The sequence below is a fragment of the Heterocephalus glaber genome, unplaced genomic scaffold (genome assembly GCF_053883595.1).
Source record: "Heterocephalus glaber isolate CG9 unplaced genomic scaffold, H.glaber_assembly_v1.0 deba00001504, whole genome shotgun sequence".
NCBI lineage: Eukaryota > Metazoa > Chordata > Mammalia > Rodentia > Bathyergidae > Heterocephalus > Heterocephalus glaber.
Genome location: NW_028258324.1, coordinates 33,826,695 through 33,852,406, shown reverse-complemented (window position 1 = coordinate 33,852,406; position 25,712 = coordinate 33,826,695). Strand labels below are relative to the sequence as shown.

At 34.1% G+C, this 25,712-nt stretch overlaps 1 protein-coding gene and 1 pseudogene across 1 annotated transcript in view; one reads left to right on the top strand and one right to left on the bottom strand.

Moving 5' to 3' along the window:
• The window catches only part of Lekr1 (leucine, glutamate and lysine rich 1), a 218,895-nt gene that overhangs the window by 140,083 nt on the left and 53,100 nt on the right, over positions 1-25,712 (bottom strand). The window contains 3 exon segments of the mRNA XM_087186421.1: positions 5,205-5,380; positions 16,919-16,988; positions 16,991-17,037. Coding sequence (XP_087042547.1) covers positions 5,205-5,380; positions 16,919-16,988; positions 16,991-17,037 — 293 coding nt within the window.
• LOC106010226 (phosphatidylinositol 3-kinase regulatory subunit gamma pseudogene) lies at positions 11,762-12,677 on the top strand (annotated as a pseudogene).

The window sequence follows — 25,712 nt, the reverse complement described above, 5'->3', positions numbered from 1 at the left end:
TATTCTCTCTCTCCTGATTGGGGGGTGGGGTGGGTTTTTCCTTGCCCTCAGTGAGTATTGGTGAGGATGCTTCCAGGCTAAAGTGTTCCCTGGTGTTTGGAGAAGAAATGATGGGGCAAAAGGGCTGGTATATGCTGAGTCTGACCCAGGAGTCCAACCTCTGCAGAGCTCATTTATTCGTTTGTTCCCTCTGACTATCTCCAATACTCTAATAATGTCTGTACACCAGAGGGCCAGGGGCTGGAGCGGTGTAGGTCAACTGTAGTGGCTCCACTTCCCCTCTCCAGTAATTCAGTGTTAAGTCTGATCTACGTATATTATCTTTCTAATTAATGTTCTGATTGAGGGTACTGTATAAGACTCTCCACCACCACAAGGTACAGCACCCACAGCTCCTGTGAGAGCTTTCTGAGCACCTCTGACAGGACTCCTCCTCTAGTCAGCCAAGTTGGATCCAAAGAGCAATTTATTTGATTTTTAGCTACATCTTTTTGGTTTTTGGTAGTTTATCTAGGCACTACATCCCTAGCTTTTTAGTATAAATAGAATAAATATCCCACTGTGTCATATAAAATGCAAGAGTGCAACAAATGGATTCATTTACCTCCTCTATCCTTTATGCTCTAACTGTCATACATTATATCAAGACATATTATATAAGACACAAAATCTAGTAATTCTTGTTAAAAATGAATGTATGAATTTTAAAGATATATAAAGGAAAAGGAGCCTTTTACATTTACCCATATTTATCATTTATGGTGCATTCCTTCCTTCCTGAGGAATCTAGAACTTTGTCCATTTTTCTCAATATTTATCTCTCCTTTTCAAATTGAATACTTTCTATTGATCTATAAAGTTTAAATTCTTTTTTTCCTATGAATATAAAATTCTATACAAGTCCACCCAGGGAATTTTCATTTCAGATATTGTATTTTTCAATTTTTGAAGTTTCAACTTTTAGAGTTTGTGACCAATGTTTTCTATTTTTTATTACTAGAACATTTTCCTTTATGTCCTTGAACATAGTTGTAATATTTACTTCTAAAACCTCATCAGCTATAGTCGTACCTCATAGATATCACAGGTTCAGTTCCCAGCCACTCAAATAAATTATCACAATAAAGTAAGTTAATGAATTTTGGTTTTCAGGGTATATAAAATTATATTTATATTATACTGTAGTTATTAAAAGTGCAACTGTATAATATCTTAAAATGTATATATATTAACTTAAAAATATTTTTTTTGCTAAAGATGCTAACAATCAGCTGAGTCTTCAGTAAGTTGTAATTTTTTTGCTCGGAGAGTGTTTTGGCTTGATGTTGACTGTTGCTGACTAACCAGCATGGTAGTTGCTGAAGATTAGAGTGACTATGGCATCTTATTAAAATAAGACACTGAAGTTTTGCCATATTGATTGAGTCTTCCCTTCATGAAAGATTTCCCTGTAGCATATAATGCCTTTTGATAGAATTTCCACAGTAGAACTTCTTTAAAAATTGGAGCCTATCCTCTCAAATTTTACCACTACTTTATCAACTAAGTTTATGTAATACTTGAAATCTATTATAGTCATTTCAACAATGATCATAGCAAATTCCTAGGAATATACAAACAGAAAGATTGAAGTTACTTCTTGATCCATAGGCTGCAGAATGGGTGTTGTGTTAAGAAGCATGAAAACAACATTCATCTAATTAACCTCCACCAGAGCTCTTAGGTGACCAGGTGCATTGTCAGTAGCAGTTATATTCTGAAAGGAATCTTTTTTTCTTCTGAGCAGTGGGTGTCAAGAGTTGGCTTAAACAATCCCATAAACCATAATGTAAACAGACATCCTGTCATCCGTGCTTTGTTGTTCCATTTATACAACACAGGCAAAGTAGATTTAGTATGATTCTTAGGGCTAAAGGAGGTTCAGAAACTCAAATGAGCATTAGCTTCAATGTCAAGTCACAAGCTACACTAGCCCCTAACAAGAGAGTTAGCGTCTCCTTTGAAGCCAGGCAGTGACTTCTCTCTAGCTATTAAAACTCCTAGATGGCATCTTTCTCCGATATATAAGGCTGTTTCATTGAAAATCTGTTGTTGAGTGTAGCTACCATCATCAATTATCTTAGCCTAGATGTTCTGGAAAACTTGCTATGGCTTCTACATCAGTACCTGCTGCTTCATCTTGTACTTTCATGTAATGAAGGTTTCTTTCTTCAAACTTCACGAACCAACCTCTGCTAGCTTCAAACTTTTCTGTAGCTTCCTCGCCTTTCTCAGCTAGCCTTCACGTCACTGGTATTCCTCCAGATTAGGCTTTGGCTTAAGTGAATGTTGTAGCTGATTTGATTTTCTATCCAGACCAATAAAACTTTCTCCATATCAGAAAAAGTTTATTTTACCTTCCTATAATTTATATGTTCACTGAAGTAGCACTTTCAGCTTTCTTCAAGAACTCTTCCTTTACATTCACAATTTGGATAATTGGTAAAAGAGGCTTACCTTTCAATCTATTTTGGCTTTTGACACCCTTTCTCATTAAGCTTAATCATTTATGTCTTTTGATTTAAAATGAGAGATATTTGATTCTTCCTTTCATTTAAAATTTTTGAGTTAATTGTGGGAATACTAACTGGCTTGATTTCAATATTATTGTTGTGTCTCAGAAAATAGGAAGGTGCGAGGAGATTTTAAGACAGAGGAATGGCTGGTTAGTGGAGTAGTCAGAACACACACTTAAAATTTATTAAGTTCATCATCTTATACGGGCATGGTTCCTGGTGCCCCAAAACAATTACAATAGTAACATCAAAGATCAGTGATTACAGATCACCATAACAGGTAAGATTATAATGATGAAGTTTTAAAAGAATTATGAAAATTACCAAAATGTGACATAGACCATATGTTAACTGAAGTGAGCACATGCTGTTAGAAAAATGGTGTGGATTCACTTGATACAGGGTTGACACTAACCTTCAATTTGTAAAAAATTCTATATCTGAAAAGCACAATAAAACAAGGTATGCCTGTCCATACATCATGTGGGACAATTTGAGATTAATCTGTATTGGCTTTTTAAATTTTTATTTCTTGGTAAAAGCCATATTCTCTATTTCATTGCAGGTCAAGTAATTTTGAATTGTATATTGAAAACTGTAGATATGAGGTTATGAAGACTGGATTCTGTTATGTTTCTTCAAAAATGTATTCTTTGTTTTGTTTTGTCCAAACAAGCAGTTAATTTGGGCGAATTCAACCTGTAAAAGTCTATCTCCTCTGGGTATGTATCAGTTAAAATGTCAATTATTTTACCTGGAGGTGAGTTGCTGAGGGATAAGCCAGGGATTTGGAGAGACTTTATATGCAAGTGTGAGCTCCTCTTCTCTCTTTTTTTTTCATTAAGTTTATTGGTACATTTTAGGTATACAATACAGTTACATTCACCATTGGGATCTTGTACCTGTACATGATGGATCTTGATTATTTTTTCCCCATTCCCCTGCCCTCCCTTCACCCCCTCCACCCTTCCCTATTTACAAAGACTTTGTTTCCATTTTTTTCTTTTCTCATATTTTTCCCTTCTTTCCTTTCCCCTACCCCTCCCACTTCCCCCACTCCTTTAGACCTTTTCTTTCTATTTCACATTATCAATTATACATTTTGATCCTTAGTTTCTCTACTTGGTATTTGTGTGTCCTATTTATTTTACTTAAGAGTATGGCCTCAATGTTTATCCACTTACCTATAAATGTCTCTAGTTTCTTGTTCTTTATGGCTGAGTAGTACTCCATTTTATAAAAAAAACACATCTTCTTTATCCAGTCTCCAGCTGATGGGCAATTGGGCTGTTTCCAAGTTTTAGCTATTACAAACTGTGCCGCTATAAAGGTGAGTATATATCACTGTGATATGATTCTTTTAATTCTTTTGGGAAGATACCCAGCAGGGGAATAGCAGGGTCAAATGGGACTTCTAATCCTAGCTCTTTGAGGTATCTCCATATTGATTTCCACAGTGGTTGCACCAGACTGCACTCCCATCAACAATGGAGAAGGGTTCCTTTCTCCCCACAATCCCACCAGCACTTGTTATTGGTTGATTTCTTAATAGCAGCCATTCTTTCTGGGTCCTCTTCTCTTGCTATATCTTCTCCAGGCATTCCTTCACTTCTCAGAGGCTGGGGCTGTCTTGATCTCTATCCTCTAGTTATCAAACCAAAATGAATACATATTTCTACCAGACTCTTTGCTTCTCTGTATGGTGCAAACCATATCCTGACCTCAGTCCAGTAGCCTTTAAAAAATAAAAAAGGAACCCACCAAATTCCATGTCCTTCCTTCAATATTTATAATGACATTAATAGACTAATTCTTAGAGCAGTATTAGGGTCACAGCAAAACTAAGCAGAAAGTAGAGAATCATAAACCTTTTGCTCTCACATATGCACAGTATTTCCTGCTATTGACATTCTGCATCAGTATTGTGCATTTGTTCCAATCAGTAAACCAACACTGGTACATTATTATTACCCAAAATTCATAGTTAGATTAGGGTTCCATCTTGGTATTGCACATTCTGAATTTTGATAAATACATACTGAAATATAGCCACCATTATAGTGTCATACAGAATAGTTTCAATGTTCCCCCAAATCCTGTGTTCCACCTATCCTTCCCTGCCTCTAATCTCTGACATTCAATGATATTTTTACTGTTCTATTGTTTTTCTTTTTCCAGAATGTTTTCTAGTTGCAGTAATAAAGTATGTAATCTTTTCAGATTGGCATCTTTCATTCAGTAACATGTCCTCTCTCAAGTTCTGACATTTCCTCCCTTATATACTTGTTTTTGGTCACTCACCAATGTTTTCAAGGAGTTATTTTGTGCAGAAATTATTATCTGTAGAAAGGTTGATCTGATATAAGCTGCTCAGCTTATATAATGAAAGAAGAAAAAAATTTAAATACAAATTAATATATTTAACACAAATAGCCAGGCTTTGACCACAGATTAAAACAGATGTATCATAGCTTATCTTAGATTATCCTATATTTATTGAAGATCAAGGTAGAAGTAGAGTGTAATAATCAGCTACTGTATCAATAACAAGTTTAAAAAGTGAGTCCAAATAATACAATGGGATATCATTATTTCATTACTTGTGATGTACTATTTATAACAATTATGTTCTAAATATATTTAACAAACCTGTCAAAGCTATTTCACTTATACATTTAATTTGTAGAAAAACTTCTCCTTTCAGTGAAGTCCAGTCTTGAAAATTATTATATATTTCATTTTTAATAGTAGTTAGCTCCTTTTTAGTAAAAGAAAGGAATGAAAGAGTCTTATTCCAGAAATTGTTGAACTCCAACAATCTTTCACTACAAAGTAATAAAATAAAAAATTAGGATTTTTCAAAATAATAAGCATAATGAGAAATATTTCTTCAAAATGATTTTAGAATGATCATATAATCTACTATCTAAATGGAAACAATTTTGAAAGTGAAAGGTGTTATTAATATTAAGCTGAGACAACGTATAAACCAGAAATATCTCTGGTTTAGAAGGAAGTAGAATGGTCATGCCAACTAATTTCCATTTTTTAACTACAAAGAAAGTTATATATATTTATTCTATTAAGCTTTCCATTAACCCAACAGCAAACATTTACAGAAGAAAGTTTGGTCAGAGCAATTTGGTAACAGAGCCTAAATGAGAATCTCAGACCATCTGTGACAGCATTCTTCTAGCATATCGTGGTCCCAGTTCTGTGAAACCTGGGCTAATCATAAAACTTTTCAAGGTGGCTGCTCCAGTGCTTTTTCTTCATCTTATGCCACAGCTCAAGATAATCACATATTTTTGTCATCTCAGACATCCCGGCTACTAATTTCCTTAATAATCAAGCAAGATGTAGACATAGATTTGGAAGTTATGAACACAAAGGTGATGACTGAAACCATGGGAGTACAGTTATTTGGTTAATATTTATGGCCCTTAGTAAACTATGGGCCATAAGTAGTTTCTATGGTACAGAAACTATGTCTTGCTCATCATAATCTCCTTCCTTAGCATCTAGCACAGTATCCACCACACAGTATGTGTTCAATAAATAATGACCAATGAAGGAAGGAAATGAGAAAATAGAGCCCCCCTCGGAGGAATAAAGAAGTGAGAAGTGCGCAGGATAACATACTGGACAATACCGATGTTTAAGGAACCAAACAGGAAAGAATTTCTCAAAATTTCACAAAGGGAGGACTAATTAGTGAGTTAGGAGAAGAAACAAAACAAAAGGTGTCAGAAAAGGCAAAAGATTTTAGGAAGAAAGTAGTAGTCTGTGTTGAAGGCCTCAGATAAAGACTGAAGAGAGTCCTTTGAATCTGGAATTAAGGAGGCCTTTGATGACCTCAAAGAAAGGCATTAGGTAGCAGAGGTCTGAGCAGTGAAGCAGAAGTGAGAAAACAGTCAGTATGTGGTACCACCTATCAAGATGCTTGACTGAGGAAGCAACGAAGAAGTGTAGGATGGTACATGAGGATGAGATTCACCCAAGTGCGTACACAGGTGAAGAGACAGAATGAGTATAGTCACAGAGGCTAAAAACACAGAGAAGAGGTGGGATTGTTTCTTGTGTAAAGCCTTAAAAAGGACAGAAAGAACACAGAGGTTGAAAGATTAACCTTTTTCACAAAGGATGGTGCAATTCTGTGTGTTACGTAAAGTTTGCCTGAGTGGTCAGAAGCCATAGGCGATGATTCAATCAGCATGCTGAGCTAAGGATTTTGATTTCAGAAAGCAGAGAAAGATTTCAAATCAGGAGCAAATGTGAGAATGAGAAGCCTGACCGTAGGGTCAGGAACTGATTTGGCAGGGAGATAAGAGCCAAGAAGCAAGTCAAGGTAAGGGGCCTATCACGAGGTGCTGTAGGGCACCTGCTGAGATCAAGCTGCATCTGTGGAAGTCAGAGCCTATGAGAATATTTAACAGAAGGCAAGATGATATGGATGTAGATGCCTCTGTGAGGAGAAAGGCAAGAAAAAGAAAATTCAAGCTGGTCAGCTAAGAGTAGATCCCAGTTTTATGAAGCCTAACTAAATCTATATGATTTCTTGAAAAGCACAAAAGTGATAATAAAATTAGGTTTAAAAGTATGCAGTTGTTTACAGAATGAGAAAAAGCACTACAAGTAAAAATTTAAAAGTTGATAATTTTCACTAGTGTCACAAAATACAGGAAAACAATATAACTTTTTAAACAGCTCTACAATACTTTTTTGCCTACAATTTTTGGCTTTATGCTGCATAATCATGTCTACAAATGAAGAATGTTAGAATTTTACCACATATTGAGAGGATATAAAAATTATATAGCCTTTCACTTAGAATGCTATTAGTAGAAAGAGCTTTGGCTTCATAGCTTATTATTAGTAATGCCACATAAATAGTCAGTGTTGTCAAATTTGAAGGAAATCCCTACCAAATGTTTTATGTATAATTATAAGATTTTTGGCATCTCCAAAAATATTAAATTTTCCTTGAAATAATAAAACTCATGAACCAGTTTATCCTACATGTCATACTTGAAGTAGTAATATTAGGATATTGTGTGCGTGTGTGGCAATGGGAATTGAATCCAGGAGCACTGCACCACTGAATCACACCTCCAGTCTTTTTTTATTTTTTATTTTTAAATAGTCTCACTAAATGATGCAGGATGGCCTCAATCCCATCCTCCTTCAGTAGATGGGATTACAATTGTACAACATCACTCCCAGCCTACTAGGATTTTTATACTCAGTGAAGTAAGTAATTTTGTCGAATTAGGAGGAAACAAATATTTCTCCAGTGTATATGAATAACTCCTATTCATTGGATTATCAAATAATCCAAAAACTTTTATTGAAAATTTGTCATTTTCTTAATTATTTGATACAATCTGACAAACCTTATTGCTACAATTTGCTTCTTTATGCCAGAATAGTATCTATTGCTTACATTGTTCATGTTTACTGCTTTTATTTCAATAATATTTTAAGATTAATACACATCCAAGTTTTTAGTCTAAAATTTCTTACTTGTTTTATTGAAACTGTTCTAAAATGTCTTTCTAACTGGAAATTATAATAGTGTATCTCAAGTCAACTTTTCCTTAGAGAGATTCCCAAGCCTATAATTACTCCTGTGTTGTAGTGACATCGTAAGTGGGGCAGAGAGGAAATGGGAACAGAAAGAGAATTTTTAAACAATTAGGACTAAACCATTTACTTTCACCAGTGGCCCTTCCAGATCTTTAGAATGAAGGCTTCAGTGGGAGGATGTGAAACTTAAGCATCATTTAATTCTCAGTAAATCTGTTTTAATTGGTAACCTTAACTTTCTCTGTAATATGAAGCAAGCCACACAGCTGCTAAGAGATGAGTAGTACTGATGAGCCTAAGCAGAACAGTGAGGAATTCTCACTAAGAATCTAGTGTTTAACAGCCTAGAAGTAGATATCAAGACTGAGGATTTTAAGAATAAATATAATTAATCAAGTAGAGCTAAAAGGTCTTGGAGTACTAGTGAACTCTATGTAGAAACATCCTCCTATATAGCCATAGCAATTAGACAAGAGAAAGAAATAAAAGGAATAAAGATAGGAAAGGAAGAAGTGAAACTGTCATTATCTGCTCATGATATGATACTTTACATAGAAGACCCAAAAAACTCAGTCAAAAGTCTTCTAGACCTAATTGACAGATTCAGTAGAGTAGCTGGATACAAGGTTAACATTCAAAAAAAACAATAGCCTTGTTATATGCAAATAGCAGACCCATTGAGAGAGAAATTCAGGAAATAATTCCTTTTACAATAGCATCTAAAAAAATGAAATATCTAGGAATCAACCTAAGAAAGGAAGCAAAAGACCTCTACACTGAAAACTACAGCACTCTGAAGAAAGAGATTGAAGAGGATATAAGAAAATGGAAAGATATCCCTTGTTCTTGGGTAGGAAGAACCAATATAGTGAAAATGGCCATACTTCCAAAACTATTATATAGATTCAATGCAATGCCAATTGAAATTCCAACAATATACTTCACAGAACTAGAGAAAACAATCCAAAAATTCATTTGGAAACAGAAGAAACCTAGAATAGCAAAAGCAATTCTAGGCAACAGAGACATGGCTGGGGGCATCACAATCCCCAACTTGAAACTATACTACAAAGCTACTGTGATAAAAACAGCATGGTACTGGCAAACAAACAGACCCGAAGATCAGTGGAATAGATTAAAAGATGCAGAAACAACTTCAGACATACTCAGTCACCTCATCTTTGACAAAGGAGCCAACCACCCTCATTGGAGGAAAGATAGCCTATTTAATAAATGGTGTTGGAAAAACTGGATTTCAACCTGTCAGAAATTAAAACTAGACCCATACCTATCACCGCACACTAAACTAAGACTGAAGTAGATTAAAGATCTAAATATTAAGTCAGAAACACTAAACTTGCTGGAAGATAAGTTAGGTAGAACTCTTGATGGCATTGGCCTAGGAAAGGACTTTATGAACAAATCTTCAGTAGCATGGGAGCTACCACAAAGAATCAACAACTGGGATCTCATCGTATTACAAAGCTTCCACATTGCAAGAGAAACTACCAACAGAGCTAAGAGACAACCTACAATGTCGGAAGAAATATTTAGCAGCTGTAGCTCAGACAAAGGTCTACTATCAAGAATATATAAAGAACTGAAAAAAATCAGACCTCCCAAATTCAAAGACCCAATTCAAAAATGGGCAACTGAAATGAACAGACACGTCTCAGACAAAGAAGTCAAAACAGCAAGTAAATATATGAAAAAATGTTCAACATCACTAGTCATTCAAGAGATGCAGATGAAAACAACACTGAGATTCCACCTCACCCCAGAAAGAATGGTTGCTATCAAGAAATCAACCAACAACAAATGCTGGCGGGGGTGTGGAGAGAAAGGAACCCTTCTCCATTGTTGGTGGGAATGTAGATTGGTGCAACCACTGTGGAAATCAGTATGGCGATACCTCAAAGAACTAGGACTACAGGTCCCATTTGACCCAGCTATTCCCCTACTGGGAATCTTCCCCAAAGAATTAAAAGAATCATACCACAGCGATATATGTGCACCTATGTTTATAGTGGCACAGTTTGCAATAGCTAAAGCTTGGCAACAGCCCAAATGCCCATCGACTGGAAACTGGATAAAGAAGATGTGGTTTTTTATAAAATGGAGTACTACTCAGCCATAAAGAATGAGAAACTAGAGACATTTATAGCTAAATGGATGCACATTGAGGCCACACTCTTAAGTGAAATAAATAGGACACACATGTGTAAATACTGAATAGTTTCTTTAGTGTGAGAAATTGAAAGTGTAAATAAGGATGAAAATGATTAAAATGAATAATTGATAATTTGAGATAAGAAAAGGTCCAAGGGTTTGGGGATGATGGAAGGGAAAGGGGAAAGGGAAGAAGGGAAAGAAAAAAATTATGAGAAAAAAAAAATGGAATCAAACTCTGTGTAGATAGGGAAGGGTGGAGGGGGTGAAGGGTGCACAGGTAATGGGAGAAAAAATAAAGACTAAGATGCATCATGTTCTGGTACAAACACCCAATGATAAACGTAAATGTATTTTATACCTAAAATGTACCAATAAATATATATATTTAAAAAAGAAAAAAAAAGAAAAAAAGAAACACCCTCTTATAAAAGAAGGGAATGAAATTAATATAAGAAAATGAAAAAATGGAAACAAAGTCTTTGTAAATAGGGAGGGGTGGAGGGGTTGAAGGGAAGGCAGAGGAATGGGGAAAAAATAAGAACCAAGAGAGATTATGTAAAGGTGCAAATTTCCAATGATGAATGTCATTATATTGTATCCTTAAATGTACCAATAAAATTAATTTTAAAAAATCCTCCTATATAGAAAGACCTAAACAACAACAACAACAACAACAACACACACACACACACACAAAATATTAGAATAAACAAGTTTATTAAGGTTACAGAATACAGGATCCACATGCAAAAGTACACAATTTTATTTCTATATTTTGTCAATAACCAATCCCCCAAAATAAAATCAGAAAAAGCCTCATTCCTAAGATAAAGAGACTAAAACATTTATAAAATTTAATAAAGGAGTACAAGAAAGCAAAATAAAAATTTCCAAGAGAACTAAAGATCTCTATGGAAAGATACAACCATGATCATGAATTAAAATATTCAATATTTAAAGGTGGCAATTCTCCCCAAATTGATTAGAGATGCAACAGTATACCTATCCAAATTCCAGTACCCTACTTTGCAGAAATTGACAAACTGATCCTAAAATAAGGAAATGAGGAAATGCAAGGAACCCAGAATAGCCAATATAATCTCAAAAACATAGAAGAAATCTGGAGGACTTAAATTTCTTAATTTCAAAACTTACTAAAAACAGGAACTATGAATGTCTCTCTGAGAAATGCCTACCTTTTCTGGAGAGAAGCAGAGAGTGGTGCAGCTCTTCCACCAAAGCCACCTAAGCCAACGATTTCAGCAACTACAAATGGAATGAAGGACAGTTTCACTCCTCTTCAAGATGCAGAATGGTACTGGGGGGATATTTCCAGGGAGGAACTAAATGACAAATTATGGGACAGCCAGATGGTACTTTCTTGGTCCGTGATGCCTCAACAAAAATGCAGGGGGATTATATTTTGACTTTGAGAGAGGGAGGCAACAAGTTAATAAAGATTTATCATCGGGATGGTAAATGGCTTTTCTGATCCTTTGACATTTAATTCTGTGGTGGAGCTCATTAACCACTATCATCATGAATCTCTTGCTCAGTACAATCTCAAGATTGATGGGAAGCTGATGTACCCAGTGTCCAGGTACCAACAGGATCAGTTGGTAAAAGAAGATAACATTGATGCAGTAGGTAAAAAACTACAAGAGTACCACTCTCAGTATCAGGAAAAGAGCAAAGAATATGATAGGCTATATGAAGAATATACTAGAACATCTCAGGAAATACAGATGAATAGAACTGCAGTTGAAGCTTTTAATGAAACAATTAAAATATTTAAAGAACAATGTCGTACACAAGAACAACGTAGCAAAGAATATATTGAGCGATTTCACAGAGAGGGGAATGAAAAGGAGATTGAACGAATTATGAATTATGATAAATTGAAATCACATCTGGGTAAGATTCATGATAGCACAATGTGTCTAGAGCAGGATTTGAAGAAACAAGGTTTGGACAACCAAGAAATAGATTTAAAAAATGAATAGTATCAAACCTGACCTGATCCAGCTGCGCAAGATTTGAGATCAGCATCTTGTATGGCTCAATCACAAAGGAGTGAGACAGAAGCACCTGAATGCATGACTTGGAATCAAGAATGAGGATGCTGATGAGACCTGTTTTATCAGTGAAGAAGATGAAAACCTGCCACATTCTGATGAGAAAACCTGGTTTGTTGAGGATATCAATCGAGTACAAGCAGAGGACTTGCTTTATGGAAAACCTGATGGTGCATTCTTAATTTGTGAGAGTAGCAAGAAAGGATGCTTGTTGCCTGTTCTGTGGTGTAAGTTCTTTGGGGAAAATGTTTTAGGAAAAATGATATCTAAAATTATCTTGGGGATTTAAATTTATATGTTAAGCAAATTAGACCCTGCAATTGTTGATGTTAGATTTCAGATATCTGTGAGACCTTAAACTGAGAAAAAAAAATCTGCTTAATTCTTTAGTAGTTTCCTGTTCAGACTAGGGAAGGCTTGATTAAATAGAACTGTTTTTAGGACTGGGATTTAGCTCAGTGGTGCTGAAGCCTGCCTGGCAAGCACAAGGTCCTGAGTTCAATCCCCAGTACCAAAAAAAAAAAAAAAAAAAAGAACTGTTTTTACTTTAGAAGAGAAACTGTATTTAAATTTTAAAATGGAATACTAATCTGTTGAGGTAGTGATAGAAAATATGGGTGTATTTTCCTTAAGATAATTTTATGACTTTTTTATTTTTTAAAGCTTGTTTTCCTTTTAATAGAAAGTAGCTGATTGTGGTAGCACATGTGAGTAATCCCAGCACTTGGGAGGCTGGGACAGGAGGATCATGAGTTCGAGGCCAGACTAGGATACATAGTAAGACTGTCTTTTTCTTTCCTTTTTTTTAAGAGAGTGAAATTCTGCAATAACCATTAACCATATCTTAGTCAGATTTTCCTTGAGTGTGGTGTATATTCCTTGAGCAGGCAAAGATACTCGACAGAGTCCATACTTGGAAAGGAAATATGATGATTATGAAAGCAAGCTTTGGTGCCAGATACAGTGTGTTCAAATCCTGGCTCTACTGCTTCTTTGCCTACCTAGTTTCTTAATCTATAAAATAAGGGTACTAATAAAAATATCTGCTTTGGGGAAAAAAAACTTACTGAAAACAACAGTATTCAAGAGTGTGGTTAAGAAAACACATATAGATTAATGGACTAGAGAAGACTATCTAGAAATAATCCCTTCTATTCATGGTAAACTGACATTAGGTGAAGGTTCGAAGGCAAATCAATAGGGAAAAAGTAGCCTTTTCAACAAATGATGCTAGATAAAGTGAGTATCCACATGAAAAAAAGATGAATGTAAATTCTTATCTCATACAAGAAAACTAAATTAAATGAATCATAGATCTAAATATGAGCTAAAAAAAATTTAGAAGAAACTATAGGAAAAAAATCTTTGTGACTTTGCCTTAGGCAGTTCTTAAATATATCACCAAAAGTACAATCCATAAAAAAAAATGGATAAATTTCATCAAAATTAACAACTGTTCTTCAAAACACACCACTATGAAAATGAAAACATAAGCCACAGCTTAGGAGATAACACTCGCAAAGCATATTTCATATAGAAGACCTTTATCCAGAATATATAAAAAAATTCTAAAAATCTCATCATAAGAAAACTAATTTAAAAATGGACAAAAGACTTGAATAAATATTTCATCAAATAAGATATACAAATGGTTAATAAGCATATGAAACAATGCTAGGCATCATTAGTAATTTAGAGTTGGGGTGACTCAAATGTTTTAATATTGGTAACTTGCACAACTCTGTAGGCTTATTAAAATCATTAAATTGTCCACTTAAGAGGGGTAGATTTTGCGGTATGTAAATTCTGTCTCATTTTAAGCTGTTTTTAAAAAGATGTGGGGTATTAAACTAAAGGATCAAAGTTAGAAAACAAAATAAATCTAGAAGATGTAGGCAAAATGAGAAAAAAAATACTGGAAGCCTCAATGAAGTTGAAGAAATAAAGTGAAAGAAAGCTAAGAGGAAAGATTTTTGAAATTAGCTTTGAACATAACAGGAATGTAATGGTCAAGATTTCAAATAAGGAAAACTAAAGTCTTTTTTTTTTGAGACAAGGTAGATAGTTCAGGATGGCCTCAAATTCATAGTGATCCTCCTGCCTCAGCCTCCTAAATGCTGGGATTACAGGCATGCACCACCATCTCCAGCTAGTTCTAAGTACTTTATATTTCAAAAATCTTATGAAAGGTTCACAATAGGAGTCCTCCAAAAGTAAGCTGTGTCAAGAGTATTTTGAATACAACCTAATTTAGATGTTGGATCTATACATAATTTTATATGAAGTATAATGTACCTATCTTCCATACTGGATTTTAGTATCTATTTTACAGGTCTTCCACAGTTAATTTTCATTTTCAAAAGACAATCTGTTGTGAATAATGCACTTTTTACATGCTAAGCCAACTGGGGCATACCACACATACTCCCAATCAGTCTCATGCAAAAGAAATGTTGGAAATCATGTCAGGAAAAACAAAGAGCATGAAGAACACTTTGCTGGAAGCTAAGTGATTAAGTCCAATTGTAACTGAACAAATGAGAATAATCTAAAGAGAGCAATGTGACCCAAAATCAAAGATCATTGATCTATTCAAAGTTCCTTTTGGGCCCAGTTTTAAAAAATGATTACATCTGAGGAGAATGCTCAGATGCTTCTTTCCTTTACCTGTCTAAGAGAGATTATAGCTCCTTTTCTTTATCTGAAGGACTGATTTCATATTCTGATAGATATTTTAAAATAATCGATAAATTAGCTTAAATCAGCTTTTAGTGATAAAACAAAAGTTACTGAAACCTACAGCCTTTGGTTTTATTTTATTTTTACCAGTATATCTTTTCCTATGTACCTACTAGTAAAAGGATAAATAAAACCAAGAATTATTTTCATTCTTTATCACAAACTTTAATTTATGCTAGATGTCTAGTTGAATGGTTACTCCAAAGTTATTTTTAGCATATTTCTTTGTATGTCAAATTCCAAACTCCTAATTTGTGACTTTTTAGCTGAAAATGAACAAAAATCATGGATCTATGGAAAATGTGAACAAAACAAGAAGTTGAAAAGTATAATTCAGGTTGGGGACATAGCTCAGTAGTAGCATGCTTGCCTAGCATATTCAAAGCACTGGATTCCATCCTAGCACCACAAGTAAATAAATAAATAAATATATGTAATAATATATAAATATATAATTCAAAGTTAAAATATAGAACAAAAATAATGTTTAAATATATGCCTACATTTCTTCAAGAATTTGAAATACTGCAAATAACATGCAAAGATGCAAATAACGAAGATAAACTGTATCTGTTCCATAATATCCTGAAGCAACAGTAATGATGTGCTCTAACCCTGGTCTAACTTCAAAAATGTAGTCAATCTTACCATCTATGATCAAATTTGTTGATAAAACAGCTAGGACTTCCCTTAACAGACTTAGGCCAAAGCTTTTATAGGAAACAGGAACTATTACTTATGGTCTTGATTAAAGTAGGAGAGTTGGGGCCATCTGGGCAGTATCATCCTGGTGGTTCAATACCAGGTTTCTAGAAAAGGGCCAAAAGGATTTCTGACAACAAAAAATGGTCATCTGTTTTAGGTTTCTCTCATTTATTCATTAAAAACTACTTAGCTTCAGTTACGTGTGAGGCATTTATGAAAGGTAGATGCCCTGTCGATTATCACCAGAGAATAGATAAAAAAATTCATTAGCCTAGAGAATTTTTTAACAGAATGTTTCTGATAACAGTTTGATTAAAAATAAAAAACATTCAAAATACTCAAGATATTTTTTGTTATCTTGGACCTGTGTCATTTGCCATGTTGATTTAACTTATTTCCCTTCTTTAAGAGCTAAAAGTTACTCAAATCCACAAGGAATCATTCTCATAAACATCCTCAATATAATAATGCTATTTTTAGGAAAAATGTACTCCTTAGTTTCTTTATGGAATCAGATTTTATCTTTAGATACTATAAACCTCCAAAGATGACATAAAAGCAGAATTAACATTATTTATGTTGCAGATTTCTAAATATAAGGAGAAGGTTATTATTATCATTTAGAAAAGTTTCCCTATTCTATTATTTTATATCACTGAACTATCACTCAGGAGATCAAATATGCCAGGAAATGCTGATCAAGAGACAAATGGACTAGCTACTGTGCCTTCATTTTAAATGTTACTTCAAAATAAGGACAAAACAAGGTGTTCACAGAACAAAATGTATGTACAATTCAAATTTTATTAGTAAAATGGGCCGGGGATTTAGCTCAGTGGTGCCGCTGCCTGCCTCACAAGCATAAGGTCCCAAGCTCGATCTCCAGTACCTCCCCCCAAAAATGTTTGATTAATAAAATTATTCAGCTAATACAATGGTTATAAAAAAGTGAAATAACTTCCATTTTTCTCAATCATACCGGATACAGAAATCATGTTACTAAAATGTGTTTGAATGTTTATAAAGTTAGTATTGAATATATCTTTTCAATCTTTATAATTCTCCATTTTCTAGGGATAATCTTACTTGCAAATTTGTGATTTTCTGTGTTTAATTTTTAATTCATGTTGCAAACAACCCAGTTCTTTTTGTAATTCTGGAACTCATTTTCTTGATTTTTTAACTGCATGCTTGCATCCCAAATTCTAAAAATATAAACAAACAATGTCCAATATGATTTTCAACAATGAACAGTATTTTTAAATTAAGTAAGTATACTATTAGTAGAAATAAGTAGAAGAAAACTATGCATCTTTGTATATGCTAATATGAATGTTCAGAAAAAAATATGGAGAGAAACACACCAAATAGCCATTATACCTAGGGAGGAGAGTAGAAGTTATAGGTGAGAAAAAAGGTGAAGAATACAGAAGGAAAGCAGAACTTTTATTCTAAGGTCTTATCGCTCAAATTTTTATAATGAGCATGTATATATAAATATTAATTAAACTATAAACAAATATGAATATAATTTTAATTAAACATATATCTAATTTAAAATGTAAATTAGTACTGAGTTACAAGCAAAAATAGTAATCATTTTCCTTTACCTCAATTTCTACTGCCAAAGGCAACAACTTTCCATTTTCTCCTATTTCTTCTATCATTTATCTCCATATTACTAAATAACTTGTATTTTTTAAAATTTCATTTTAGATATTATCTAGTGATTTAATAATCAGTTAAGATCTGGTTCTGATACATAGGCCTAAGGTTTGAATATGATCAAACACACTATTTCACATAAAACAAATACATTGCCGGGGATTTAGCTCAGTGGTTCCGGCACCTGCTTCACAAGCACAAGGTCCTGAGTTTGATCCCCGGTACCAAAAACAAAAAAACAAACAAAAACAAATACATTGGTATCCTGTCTGATGCTGATATGATAGCTTTATAATGTTTATAATGTAATCAGGACCCCAGGACCCTTCTAACTCTCTGGCCTACCATCTTTGGTGTGTGTGCTTTATTCTTGTAGTGCATGATGTTGGCAGAGTGCCAATCATTACAATCCCGTTCCAGATGGCAGCATAATACCCCAATCCTTCCCTTTTAAGTAGTCTTCTTGAAGTACCACTAGATACTTCTGCTGAATATAGACATGTGACTAAATCTAGCTGCAAGAGAAGCTGGAGGATGTAGTCCTTTAACTAAGATTAGCCCCCAACTATATTTAATATTATGCTACTATGTTAGAAAGGAAAATAGATGCTGGGGTAGAAAGCTAATAATTTCATACACATAATTTCACACCTGTCACCTAACACTTTTCATCCTCTCATCTTCCCAATAAAGTTAAATCAACATTTTTTATTAAATTATACTCAGTATTTACATTATTCTTCACTAGTAAGTCACATTATTATGCCACAATTACATTTACTTTTGTGTACAACTTATTGTTATCCCTGGAATTAACAATCTTCTTTTCATCTTTCTTAGTTTTCTACATACCTAAAATTGATTCTTCTTAAACTGGGAGAAGGTAGGTAAACTCTCTGTAATGTTTTGACAACTTTGTACAAACCAAAAATTATTACACAATGAAAAGTTAAAAATATGACTTCTATATATACAATGAGTAATTTGTATATGTCAAATGCATCTATACTATAAATTATAGTATAAAATAGGTGCATTTTAAATTTTGGAAGTATACAATATTATTTTAACAGCAAAAATGAAAGGAAACAACATTCACATTTATCCTTACATGGCCAGTATTAGAGGAACAGTAAAATGAATTATAGTCTTATGAAACGTTATGCCAAATTTTTTTAAAGAATGAAGGAGATCTCTATATCATGGCATAGAAAGAATGTCAAGACTTATTATAAGGGGGCAAATTGTGACTTGTAGATCATTAAGTATGACATTAAACCATGTATTTTCATGATAGTTCTCTAAATACATGTATGTATTTAAAAGTTTTTGAAAATTAAAGGGAACAGCTTCACTAATGTTAAAACAGAGTTACCTCGGAGGGGGGAACCAGAATTTGGAGGCCTGGTTAAGGGAACTTCAGTTTGTATAATGAAATTCAATCTTAGAATTTTAAAAACTAGACAGTCCCATTACATGTGTGTGTGTGTGTTATATATATATATATATCAGATTTAAAGGAAAATACTAGCAATATTAAAAAAAAAACCTTCAGCTTATGTAGTACTCTGCTGAATGGTAATTTTTTTAAATGTGCACTCCTAAATAAAACCCTACTCCAATTATTAAGATTCACTCAGAAAAGAATTCTCAACCTGTGTTTTTATAAAACATTTTCTTATTTAAAATAAAAACACTGAAATAAAAACACTTTCCAAAGTCAGTTCTCTGAAGATATTAGCCCAAATGAGTATTATATATAAATAACATCTCAAACCCTCTGACTACTCCCTGAGAAGTAGTTTATTCTGCTTTAGCTATGGTAGTATACTTACTTCACTCAAATCAAATTAAGATGGTTAAAAAGTACATGTCTAAAAAACTATGAATGTTCACTTTTACTGTACACATTATATAAACTTTATGAAATAAACACTCACAAAATTCTACAATAAGTATGTACTGTGCAAGCACACCATTTTCTCTGGCAGTCATAATGCTGCACAGAATTTGAACACTGTTGATATAAGGACACGATGTTGTCTAGTCAGAGAGTGTTCCTGAAAATAGTGGAGACTAACAGCATGTTCTAGTGGAGAGAGTCCTGTACTGGGAGTTAGATGACCTGTATTATAAGCCTCTTGCCAATGCAACCACGGGAACAAGCACATTTATTACCCTTATCTATTTTCCAATTCTTCTCAGTCAACTTGATTAAAATGGATCATGTGAGAATCACTGAGTTGTAAAACAAATGAGGAAAAGGTATTATAGTCCCTTCTTAATTATTTTCATTTGGATTATCCATTAATATTACTCATAATGAAAGTATTGTAAAAGAAAATGCTTTAAAACTCCCTTTTAACTTATCTCTATTCTAGAATCAAACAAGTTATAAAACACAAGAAAGTTGATGACACCTTTGGAGATTTTACCACCTGTAATCTAAAGATTTATTTATTTTTAGCCTTTCCCTCAAACTAATTTTTCAGCAATCAAAGATGACAAATGGAAATCCAGAGTTTGAAAAAATGAAGTGGGGATTTTCAGGATTACATTCTACCAAGGTCTCACAGGCAAAGGCACCAAAAATCAAGGGGGAAATTTGGACCACAAAAAAGAAATCAAGCAAGCCAAGACAGTATTTCAGTTCTTGGAAAACAAATTTCAGAAACTGACATACATCTGCCAAGTATGAGAAGTGGCTTCTATAATTCTTCCTTTGGAATTAACCACTACATACATTCAGAAAATTAAATTATCTTTCAAGAAAATAGGAATAGGGTATGGGAAGTTCAAGTTTTATAGACAGATAAATCACTTAGGATTCAATAAAACAGAGACATTATAAGCACTTATTTTGCAGGTTTCACTCTGTGAAACCCTAGAAGCATAAACCAAACCACCTTACCTATTATCTGGAACCATGGGAACTTGAAAAATGTCAACAGGAAAATGCACCAGACCAGAAATGTTGTTAACATACAAGTATATACAACAGCAATATTATACTACTTAAAACAAAATTATTTGTAAATGCAAATATTTAATTTCCTGTTGAATGATATTCTATTGCTTTTATTTAGGAAATAGTCTGACTCATTTATATCTTCCTACAAAATTCATTATTGGGCCGGGGATTTAGCTCAGTGGTTCTGCTGCCTGCCTCATACGCCCAAGGTCCCAAGTTCGATTTCCGGTACAAAAAAAAAATTCATTACTAAAATATAACCTTTTTTAGAGTAGTTTTAATTTTATGCCATTCTTCTGTACATTATTAATGTACAGAAAATATTCTAAAGTTTAAAGAGAAAGGTACTTGAATTGGTTTGAATCAATATTGCCTTTAAAATTAACCTGATTTAGTGTTCATGAAGTTCCTCAGCTGCTCTTTTTCATGAAAGTGTTTTCTTTAAAATTAACCTGATTGGGCCAAGGATTTGGTTCAGTGGTGCCGCCACCTGTCCCGCAAGCTCAAGCACTCAAGTTTGATCCCCGGTACCAAAAAATTGTTTAAATTTTTAAAAAATTAACCTGATTTAGTCGAGTATGGAGGTGTATGCCTGTAATCCCAGCACTCAGGAGGGTGAGGAGGACTCCTGGGAGTTCAAGATCAGCCTGGGCTACATCGGCAGTTCAAGGCCAGCCTGAACTGCATGCAGAACAAGACCCTGTCTCAAAAAATCAAAAATTAGGGCCAGGGATTTAGCTCAGTGGTTCCACCACCTGCCTCGCAAGCACAAGAACCTGAGTTCAATCCCCAGTACCAAAAAAAAAAAATTAATCAAATTAGTTAAATATAAAAGTAACCTGATTTAATTAGCCTCATTTGAGCTTTATTCAATCTCTAAGTATTCACTTATTTCCTATGGTCTCTTTAATATCCAAATAACCTATTAAAATAACCTTTCTTTGACTAAATATAATACTTTTCAGCTTCACTAATGCAGAAGCAGAAGTTAAAAATCTTAACCCTAATTTAATAAAAAGTCAAGCAAACAATTCTGTATCACAGGGTTGATATATAATTTCACAAAAATGTAGGCAAAATATTTTACTTTATTTTTCTTGATGATAGAGGACTAGAAAGCAAACTGGAGAAAAACAAATCTATTGTTTTAAAGTGCTCTTAATAAAAATCACTTTGTCTATATAAAACATTTTTTCAAATATTGCTACCAGCATTTTAGAGGACAAGTAGCCCACTGTATCTGCAGATTCCAGAAACAAGATTAAACCAACAGCAGATTAAAAAAAAAATTTGGTAAAAAAATTGAGTTTTTACTGAACATGTATACACATTTTTTTCTTGTCATTATTCTTTAAACAATACAGTGTAACAACCATGTTGTATTTACATTGTATTAAATATTATAAGTCATCTAGACATGATTCAAAGTATGTAGGAGGGAAGGTAGACTGTAGAGAAGGAAAAGAAAATTAGGAGAAGGGAAAAGAACAGAAAGAGTCAGTAATGGGATTTTAAATGATCACAATGTTAAATGCATGTACAAATTTGTCAAAAAGAACCTCATCATTCTCTATTACTAATGTACTCTAATAAAATAAAAAATAAAATATACAAAAGGATATACATAGATTGTATGCAAATACAATGCCATATTACATAAGGAAATTGAGCAACTATGGATTTTGGTATGGGGGTGGGACTGGAACCAGCTTCCCAGGAATATCAAGTGATAACTGTACTTTTAATAAAATCATATTATTTATCCTTTAATGAAAGCATTTATGTTTCCTATTTCCCTATGTTCTCTCCTGTCAGGAGCCATTGTACATAATTTTGGAGGGAAAATCATTTCACAATTAAATTATGATTCGGCCTAGTTTTCTTGCCTACAGGCTGGCTATGACATGCCAAAACATAACTCCATTTTTGCCTCCCGTCACAGCTGAGACCTCAGTGGTCCCATGATGCTGTGACACTCAAGGGCAAGATTACATCAGCTGAAGACATCCTGGATCCTCAAGAACCAAGCAGTAAGAGAAAGGTTTCACCTGGGGAGGGGCAAATTCCTTATCAGCTTAACTCATCCCATCTACTGTTGTAGAACATCTTTGCTCATCTTACCAGTCTTAATCAACATAAGATCCTTATCTTCATAGGATTACTGACCATCCTCTGAGTCATCTGGTACTTTCTCCAATTATAAGATCCTTGTCAATTTAGGACTGTCACCTTCTGAATCATCTGTTGCTCCCTATGAACCCAATAGGGGCAAGCTCAGGGTGCCTTCATCTTTGCTGACCAGAGCAGCATCGATCAGGCCCAGAATCCAGCTTCTTTTCTAAGTCTTGTTTCCTGTCTTTATTCTTTCACTCTGTGTTGTCATGGCTCACAGGAGACCAGGACCCACTGCAGGGGTCTTGGTAACGTCCCCTTTCCCTGTTCTCTGCACTCTCCCACTTCTGGTACTGTATAATTTTTCTACTAATTAATTCTAAAGGATGGAAAAGTATAAAGTCAGTGGATATTTTCTCCCATTTTTGACATTCTTTTTACAATCTTTTTTATTAGTGTGTACTGGTTATATAGATTAAGGGGTTTCATTTTCGCAGATGCACATATTGGGGGGGTTCAAGGGTATAACACATTTTGACCATATCCATCCTCCCTATTTCTCACCCTTATACCATCTCCCCTTATTCCATTCCTCCTGTCTAATAACAGTCTCCCTTCTACTTTATTGTCTTATTTTTTGTATTCCAGGGGAGAATATGTGATATTTCTCTTTCTAAGTCTGGCTTATTTTGCTTCACATAATATCTCCAGATCCATCCATGTTCCTCCAAATGGTGAAATTTCATTCCTCTTTATGGCTGAATAATACTCCATTGTGAACATATACTACATCTTCTTACACATTCATCTGTTGATGACCATCTATGCTTATTCCATATGTTGGCTATTGTGAATTGTATTGCAATAAGCATTGATATGCAGGTACCCTTAGTATGCTGACTTCAGTTTCATCAGGTATATAACCAAGGAGTGGTATAGCTGATCAAATAGTAACTAGTTTTAGTTTTTTGCAAAATCACTATAGTGATTTCCATAGTGACTGTGCTAATTTCCATTCTCATCAATAGTGCAGAAGGGCTCTTTTCCCCTACCTCCCAAGACTTGCCATCATTTATTGTTTTTATGTATTCTTGGTGATAACCATTCTGACTGGCATGAGATAAAATCTCAACATAGTTTGTTTTGCATTTCCTTAGTGGCTAAAGATGTCGAATATTTTAATATACTTATTTGCATTTGCATTGCTTCCTCTGAGAAGTAGCTCTTCAATTCATTTGCAAATTTGTTGATTGGGTTTTTTGATTTTTGAGTTGTTCATATATTCTAGATAATAATCCTCCACTGGAACAATAGCTGGAAGAGATTTTCTCCCACTCTATAGGCTGTCTCTTAACTCCTAGTTGAAGTGCAGAAGCTTTTTAATTTGATGTACTCCCATTTATTGATTTTTCTATTACTTCCCTATGCTACTGGAGTCCTATTCAGGAAGTCTTTGTGCCTATGGCTTCAAATCTTTCCACTATGTTTTCTTTTAGCAGTTTCACAGGTCTTTATACCCAGGTCTTTGATCCATTTTGAACTGGGTTTGTACAGGGTGAGAGTCAGGGATCTAGTTTCAATCTTCTAAAAGTGGACATTCTGTTTTCCCAGCACCATTTGTTAAAAAAGCTGTTTTTTCTCCCAAGTATATTTCTTGGCTACCTTGTCCAAAATCAAATGGCTGTAGCTGCATGAATATTTTTCCGTATACTCTATGGCTTTGTAGCATAATTTGAAATTAGGTGTTGTGATGCCTCCAGCCTTACTGTTTTTGTTTAGGATTGCTTTGGCTATTCTGGATCTTTTGTGTTTCTATGTAAATTTTAAGATTTTTTTTTTCTAGTTCTCTGAACAATATCATTGGTACTTTGATAGAAATTAAAATGAATCTGTAGGGCTGGGGATTTAGTTCAGTGGTTCTGGCGCCTGCCTTGCAAGTGCAAGGACCCAAGTTGGATCCTCGGTACCAAAAAAAAAAAAGAATATAGATTGCACTTGGTAATATGGTCATTTAAACAATATTAATATTGCCAATTCATGAATGTAAGAGGTCTTTCCATCTTTAGTCTCTTCTTTAATTTCTTTCTTCAGTGTTCTGAATTTTCACTGTGGAGTTCTATCACTGATCCCTGGATATTTTGGGGGTTTTGATGCTATTGTGATGGAATTATTTTCCTGATTTCTTTCTTAGCTAATCTATTACTGATATATAGCAAAGGTATTGATTTTTTTAATGTTGATTTTGCATCCTGCTAATGTATGCTGAATTCATTTATAGCTCTAAAATTCTTTCGGTGAAATCTGTAGGATGAGACTAGAAGCATTCCTTCCATTTCTATTTCCTTGAGTGGTTGGAGAAGCACTGGTGTTAGTTCTAAAGGTATAATAAAATAAAGTAGTAAATTGATTGAGTCCTGTGCTTTTTTATTTTGTTGGGAGACTTTTTATCTCTGTTTCAGTCTTGTGGATTGTTACTGATCTTTTTAGATTTTTTATATTCTCTTGCTTCAGTTTTGGTAAGTCATCTGTGTCAGGAAATTTAGCCATTTCTTCTAGATTCTCTAATTTATTAAAATATAGATTTTCATCAGGAACAAGACAAGGATGTCCACTATCACCACTCCTGTTCAATATAGTTTTGGAACCATTAGCCACAGCAATTAGACAAGAGAAAGAAAGAAAAGGAATAAAGATAGGAAATGAAGAAGTCAAATTGTCATTATTTGCAGATGACATGATACTCTATATAGAAGACCCCAAGAACTCCATCAAAAGTCTTCTAGATTTAATAACCAAATTCAGTAAAGTAGCTGGATACAAGGTCAAAACAAAAAATCAATAGTTTTTCTGTACACAAAAAACAGACTCACTGAGAGAGAAATGGGGCAATCAATTCCTTTCACAATAGCATCTAAAAAATTGAAATACCTAGGAATCAACCTAACAAAAGAAATTAAAGACCTCTACTCTGAAAACTGTAGCACCCTGAAAAAAGAGACTGAAGAGGATATCAGAAAATGGAAAGACATCCCTTGCTCCTGGGTAGGAAGAATCAACATAGTGAAAATGGCCACACTTCCAAAACTGCTATATAGATTCAATGCAATCCCAATTGAAATCCCAGCAGCATAT